Here is a 6,966-nt window from a genome sequence, read left to right on the forward strand (position 1 = left end):
GGCCGGGCCGGGCGGCTCCGAGTGGCCGCGCGCGGGCTGGAGCCGGGCGGCGCGCCTGTGGAGCGCTGGGGGCGGCCCGGGGCTGAGCATGGAGCGGCGCGGCGGAGGTGAGGGGGGGCCGGGGCCGGGAGGTGACCTGGGAGCACCCCCAACTTCTGCGGGGCGGAGGACGGGTGGGGAGGCGGCAACCCCCAGCCGCCCCCACTTAATGGAAGCGGGGAAAAGGTGGGGGGGGCGCTCTGGAGGGTGGGTTGGGGGCTCCAGCTTCCTGTCGCGGAATGGGAACTCGTGATCCCAGACTTGATCCCGCTTGACTGGTCTTTGGAGTTTGGTGGGGGGAGACTTTCCCCAACTCTTCAGCCCCCAAAACAGGTCTGTGGGAGTTCAGCTCAGCCAGACCTGCCCGGAGCCCTGGCTGAGCCCAGCGCTCCGCGGCCCCCAGCCCACGAAGGGGGTGTGTGTGTGTGCTGGGCCGGAGTGATTACTCGGGGAGTGCTGGGGAGAGCCAGGGGTTCCCTTTCCCAGAGCCACAACGCATTTCTCAAAATGGAGCCTCCACTTGCCCCTCCTTCTCTCTCGGGCTCCCGCTCTTGGAGCCCGGCTGGCTGGGCCTGGCTTTCCAGAGGCCTGGCTCTGGCTCCCTGGGTGTCTGGCCCTCGGGGCACAGTTTTTATATCTCTTCTGGGTTTTGGGGCCCCTGGCTCCATGGGATTCACTGGGTCAGCCTGTCTCCTTGTCTGTCTGACCCTGGGCCTCTCTGAGTCTTTGTCTCTTGTCTTTTGGGTCCCTGTCTTTCTCGGAGTCTGTCTGTCTCCTCCCCTTCTCACTTTCTTAGTGCTCACTGAAGTGGGCAAATGCAGACAGAGGTGCCAGGCTCCATGGCCCCCTAAGAAGCCCCTTCCCCACAGCTTTCTCCATGCCCTGGAGTGGTGTGGGAGAGGGCAGGAGATGGGGTGTGCCATCTGCTTAGCCCGGGCTGGCACTTGGTGGGTGGGCTCTGCTCTCCCCCAGGTTCCGACCCCTAGCTCCTCCACCCTCGATCTGGATACCTTCCTGGTTCTTAGGGTCCTTTGACGAGTGGGGAGGTGGAGGGCGGGCCTAGTGGAATACAAGCAAGAAAGAAGGGGGACAGACCAGGCAAAGGAGTCAGATAATGTGTCTCTCCTTTCCCGACACTCCAGTGGGTGACAAGAACCAGGCTCCTGCTCACCCAGTTGGCCCTACTTGTCCCCCAGGCTCCCACCCATGCTCTCACACATGCTCTATCCACACACACTCCTCTGTACACACTTGTGCACACTCACTTTCCCGTTCGTATGCTCGTGCGAGATCCAGGGGGGTTTGCATATAACTCGTGTATCTGAAGGGACATCTACCCAAAGACACTCTCAGATAGTTGCACTCATGCACCACGAATTCACTTATCACATATGCAGTTATTACTTTTATGTACTTTCTGAGGGATCCCAGTGAACACACACGTGTACTCTTATGATGTATTAATCCACACACGTGAATAATAGGAATGTACCGACCCAGCTATTCAAACCTGCATATACTCGCACGCACTCATTCATGGTGCTTTCACACATTTTCACATAACATGTAGTGAGTACTCATTTCCACGCGCCTGTGCATAGTGTCCCGCACACAAATCAGTGCAAACCCCTGTTCCTGCGCGATTCTCTGTCCTCTTCTTGGCTCCCACTCTGCACGATGACTTCAGCAGATGCCTGAGCCCTGGTCTTCGGCCTTAGGACTGGGGAGGGAGTTCCGGGCGGAGACTGGCTGTCCCCTTCCAGGAAGGAGCGGAGCCTGGGGAGGTGGAGCCCTCCTCGCTGGGTCCAGGGAAGGGAGATCTGAGAGCAGCTGCCAGAGGTGATGGTGGGGCTTCCACCCTCATCCCCTCGGGGCTACTCTGGGGAATGTCTACAGCCGGATGGTTTCACAGAAGCAGAGCTTGGCGGCAGGCCTGTGGGGCTCCTTTAGGCCAGACCGATTGGGTGTGGTAAGGCTAGGAGTTGTCATGGAAGCAAGCACGAGCCTGCATCCACCTCTAGAAAGCAGGAGACCCCAGAGCGCACCTGTGGGCTACCTCAGAGCTCTGGGTTTCTTGTTTGGCCAGCTCCACCCTTGCCGCCTCTCCGTCTGGGAGAAACTGAGGCCCAGCTGGAGGAGGCTGGCCACTGCCTGGCCTTGGCTCTTTATTCCCTAATTACCATCTGAGTTGCTGACTCTGTCCCTGAGGTTGCCTCTGCCCCAAGTGCCCTCTAATGAGGCCACCTGTCCCAGGGGACCAGGAACGTGCCGGGAGCTGGCAGAGAGCTGCCTGATGAGCACGACCACCAAGCCTCCCCCCCCTCCTCGTCCTTGCTTGGTAGGGTCAGCCCTTAGCCCTGTTCAGACCAGAGTTGGGCGGTGACCTGGATCCCAGGAAGATCCGAGGTTCACGCCAGTGCTGGAGGAGGAGCCTTGGGGGATTGGGGCTTGTACTGATGTCAGGAGGCTGATGTGGGGCAAGGGGTCAGGAGAGGGACTCAGGGACTTGTATAGGAAGGGGCCTCAAGGTGAAGGGACTCTGACACCACTGCCCTGCTCACAGGTTCCCCTGGAGGCCCTTGGCCAGGCCTGAGCCTCTGTCGCCATGGCCATTGTGCAGACTCTGCCAGTGCCACTGGAGCCCGCTCCTGAGGCCACCACTGCCCCACAAGCTCCAGCCATGGGCAGCGTGAGCAGCCTCATCTCAGGCCGGCCCTGCCCTGGGGGGCCGGCTCCTCCCCGCCACCATGGCCCCCCTGGGCCCACCTTTTTCCGCCAGCAGGATGGCCTGCTACGGGGTGGCTATGAGGCACAGGAGCCGCTGTGCCCAGCTGTGCCCCTGAGGAAGGCCGTCCCTGGCACCAGCTTCACCTACATCAACGAGGACTTTCGGACAGAGTCACCGCCCAGCCCGAGCAGTGACCTCGAGGATGCCCGAGAACAGCGGGCACGTAATGCCCATCTCCGTGGCCCCCCACCCAAGCTCATCCCTGTCTCCGGAAAGCTGGAGAAGGTGAGGACCAGCCCTTCCTTTGGGGCCTGGGTGGAATCAGGAGCCCCCCCCGAAGAAGCTGGAATTTGGGAGCCAATTTAGAGGAGAGAATGTGGGCTGCGGATTCACCTCCCCGGGTTCTAATCCCAGCTCTGCCTCAGTCTAGCTGCATGACCTCAGGGAAGTCACTTAGGCTTTCTGAGCCAGAGGTTCTGTATCTGTAATGTGGGGGCACCAGGTCAGCTCTCCTGTGACGGTCGGGAGCATCCCATCACATACTGTACGTCAGTGTCTAGCCTAGTGCCTGTCACACGGCACGTGCTCAATAAATGTGAGCTGCTCGGTCTCTTGTAACTGCGCAACTGCTGCACATCTGATTCTGAGCGAGGCCTTTAGCTTTGCCGAGCCTCCGCTTGCTCCTCTGTAATATGGGCACAGTGATACCATTTTGCTCGTGTGGCTATTGTAATGATTAGAGGCGAACCTTCTAAATGGCTTGGTATAAAGGATGTCAGGGGGCCCTCAGACGGTGGTAGCAATTCTTATGAATGTGTGGGGATTGGGGACCCCAGATGGGAGGGCAGGGAGTATGATAAGGGCTTCGAAAGACTGGGCAGCTCATCCCCAGTGTCACGTGGCACCTCATTTCAGAACATGGAGAAAATCCTGATCCGCCCAACAGCCTTCAAGCCAGTGCTGCCCAAACCTCGAGGGGCACCATCCCTACCTAGCTTCCTGGGTCCTCGGGCCGCCGGACTGTCTGGGAGCCAGGGCAGCCTAACACAGCTGTTTGGGGGCCCTGCCTCGTCCTCCTCTTCCTCCTCCTCCTCGGCTGCCGACAAACCCCTGGCCCTGAGTGGCTGGGCCAGTGGCTGCCCGTCGGGGACACTGTCTGACTCCGGGCGAAACTCACTGTCCAGCCTGCCCACCTACAGCACCGGGGGTGCGGAGCCAGCCACCCACTCCCCAGGCGGGCACCTGCCCTCCCATGGCCCTGGGCGGGGGGCACTGCCTGGGCCAGCCCGAGGGGCCCCTACTGGGCCCTCCCACTCGGACAGTGGCCGATCTTCCTCCAGCAAGAGCACAGGCTCCCTGGGAGGCCGTGTGGCTGGGGGGCTCTTGGGCAGTGGTGCCCGGGCCTCCCCTGACAGCAGCTCCTGTGGGGAGCGCTCCCCGCCCCCGCCCCCACCCCCTCCACCCTTCGGATGAGGCCCTGCTGCACTGTGTCCTGGAAGGAAAGCTCCACGACCGTGAGGCAGAGCTGCAGCAGCTGCGGGACAGTCTGGACGAGAGTGAGGTGACCATGTGCCAGGTGTGGTCAGCAGCGATAAGGGGGTGGTACGGCAGGACATCCACAGGAGCTGGGAGGCCAAGGAGCATTTCTGCGTGTGCTGGGGGGGCAGGGGGCAGGCGAGGTGTTGGGCAGTCCCCAGCCCAGCTGTCAGGCTTAACCTCCGGAGTGGTGAGGAGTCCAAGCCGGCACCGCCATTTACTGCCTGTCAGGCTTGAGCGAGACCCTTCCCGATGCTGAGCCTCCCTTTCCTCAGCTGTAGACGGGGAGATTTCTGGTCTCCTACGGTTATTATGAGGATTAAGTAAAGCAAAGTCTGTGGAGGGCTTAGAATGACGCCTGGCACCTAGGAATTCCTGCAGAAGTGTTTGTTATTATGGACGTTGTTTCTAGAATCCTAGACGTGGTTGTGACTAGAGTTATCATAATTATTCTCATGGTTGAATGGAGTCTCCCGTCCCTGAGCGCAGCCATAGGCCGCCAGAGCAGCAGTCGGTGACCTGGGAGCGGTGGGCGGGGGGTGGGGAGGCCGGAGGTTGGGGGAGCCCCCGGGACCCAGGTCTGCCTTCTGTCCCCAGGCGTACGAGGAGCGGCAGCGGCACTGGCCACGGGAGCGCGAGGCGCTGCGGGACGACGGCGTCGCCCAGGCCCAGCGGGCGCAGCGGGCCCAACAGCTGCTCCAGCTGCAGGTGTTCCAGCTGCAGCAGGAGAAGCGGCAGCTGCAGGATGACTTCGCGCAGCTGCTGCAGGAGCGGGAGCAGCTGGAGCGGCGCTGTGCCACCTTCGAGCGGGAGCAGCGGGAGCTCGGGCCGCGGCTTGAGGAGACCAAGTGGGAGGTGGGCCGGGCCAGGAGGGCTGGGGAGCGGGGCCTACCGGGACGAGCCCTGGGCCCCGGGTTCCAGCCATACCCCCCTCTCAGCCTGCTACTCCCAGAGGTCCTCCCCATCCTCACCTCCCGGAGATGAAGATCCCCCTCTGACCTCCCTTTCTGGGGTGGGGGGGGTCTCCTTGTGCCACCATTTTAGGTCTCATTGGTCGGCTCAAGTGCTCACAGTAGCCGGTGGCATTCTATCCACTGCCTCCCGACCAATAAGAATAAGACGGTAGAGCCTGCTACGTGCCTGGAATTTTCTAGCTGTTTTAACTTAGAGTGGATCTTCCGATCCTCAGAACAGCCTTGTGAGGTCGCTGTTGTTACCATCCGCGTTTTTGAGACGAGAAGGCTGGAGTGCAGAATTACAGCTAGTCTGCGGCAGAGCTGAGATCTGAACCCAGGCCATGTGGCCCAGTGTCTGCGCTTCTCACCAAAATGCCGTGGTGCCTCTCAGTGGAAATGTGGGCACTGCCCTAGTGGGTCCCACTCCTGCAAAACCTGCCACCGGCCTGGCCCGGTGTCCTGTGCTGGTTTAAAGTCACCTGCTTTGAAGGAAAACGATCTGGGTGTTTTACTGCGGCCACTTACTTGCTGTACGACCTCGGGCATGTCACTAGGCTTGCCTCAGTGTCTCCAGCCATGTCGTGGGTGTCATGATCCAACAAGCTGTCCCCAAACACCCCGCGTGATCTCAGGGCCTGACCCTCGGGGAGAAGCCTTCTCACCACCCTTCCCGACCCCCTCCCACCCTAGGTGTGCCAGAAGTCCGGTGAGATCTCCCTGCTGAAGCAGCAGCTGAAGGAGTCCCAGGCGGAGCTGGTGCAGAAGGGCAGTGAGCTGGTGGCCCTGCGGGTGGCGCTGCGAGAAGCCCGAGCCGCGCTCCGGGTCAGTGAGGGCAGGGCGCGCGGCCTGCAGGAGGCGGCCCGGGCTCGGGAGCTGGAGCTGGAGGCCTGTTCCCAGGAGCTGCAGCGGCACCACCAGGAGGCGGAGCGGCTCCGAGAGAAAGCTGGCCAGCTGGACACCGAGGCGGCTGGACTCCGGGAGCCCCCCTTGCCCCCTGCCACAGCAGACCCGTTCCTCCTGGCGGAGAGCGACGAGGCCAAGGTGCAGCGGGCAGCCACCGGGGTCGGGGGCAGCCTGCGGGCCCAGGTGGAGCGGCTGCGGGCAGAGCTGCAGCGGGAGCGGCGGCGGGGTGAGGAGCAGCGGGCCAGCTTCGAGGGCGAGCGGCTGGCCTGGCAGGCGGAGAAGGAGCAGGTGATCCGCTACCAGAAGCAGCTGCAGCACAACTACGTCCAGATGTACCGGCGCAACCGGCAGCTGGAGCAGGAGCTGCAGCAGCTCAGCCTGGAGCTGGAGGCCCGCGAGCTCGCCGACCTGGGCCTGGCCGAGCCGGCCCCCTGCATCTGCCTGGAGGAGATCACCGCCACCGAAATCTAGGGCCCTCAGCATCCCAGATCTGCAGGGGGCTCCACTGAAGGGGGGCGGGAGCCTCAGGTCCACAGAAGTCCCCGAAGTCAGGGCCCCCGAGCTGCTCGTCCCCTGGGGTCCAGGCCTCTGGGCCTCCGCCAGGAACTTGGGGTGGCCCTATGACTCGGACGAGCAAGATCAGACTCCTTGAAGGTCCCCGTTTCACTGTCACACAGAGGCTCCTACTCACTTGACCCATGTCACCCCCCTTCTGCTGCCATTGCCACTCTGCCAACCGCATTTGTCCCAGACGCCAGGGGGTGGGAGGAGGAGGGGGCTGCCTCGCTCCCACACTCTCCCCTA

General features: G+C 62.3%; 1 protein-coding gene across 1 annotated transcript; it reads left to right on the forward strand.

The window, feature by feature from the left end:
* LZTS2 (leucine zipper tumor suppressor 2) lies at positions 1–6,737 on the forward strand. Its single transcript, XM_034663147.1, is given in 6 exon segments — positions 1–107; positions 2,603–3,052; positions 3,683–4,225; positions 4,227–4,343; positions 4,901–5,158; positions 5,950–6,737. Coding segments are annotated over 5 exon segments (2,010 nt in total). The 5' UTR covers positions 1–107; positions 2,603–2,644; the 3' UTR covers positions 6,634–6,737.
* Positions 6,738–6,966: the final 229 nt, after the last annotated feature.

This window comes from Ailuropoda melanoleuca, chromosome 6 (assembly GCF_002007445.2).
Source record: "Ailuropoda melanoleuca isolate Jingjing chromosome 6, ASM200744v2, whole genome shotgun sequence".
In the NCBI taxonomy this organism is placed as follows: Eukaryota; Metazoa; Chordata; class Mammalia; order Carnivora; family Ursidae; genus Ailuropoda; species Ailuropoda melanoleuca.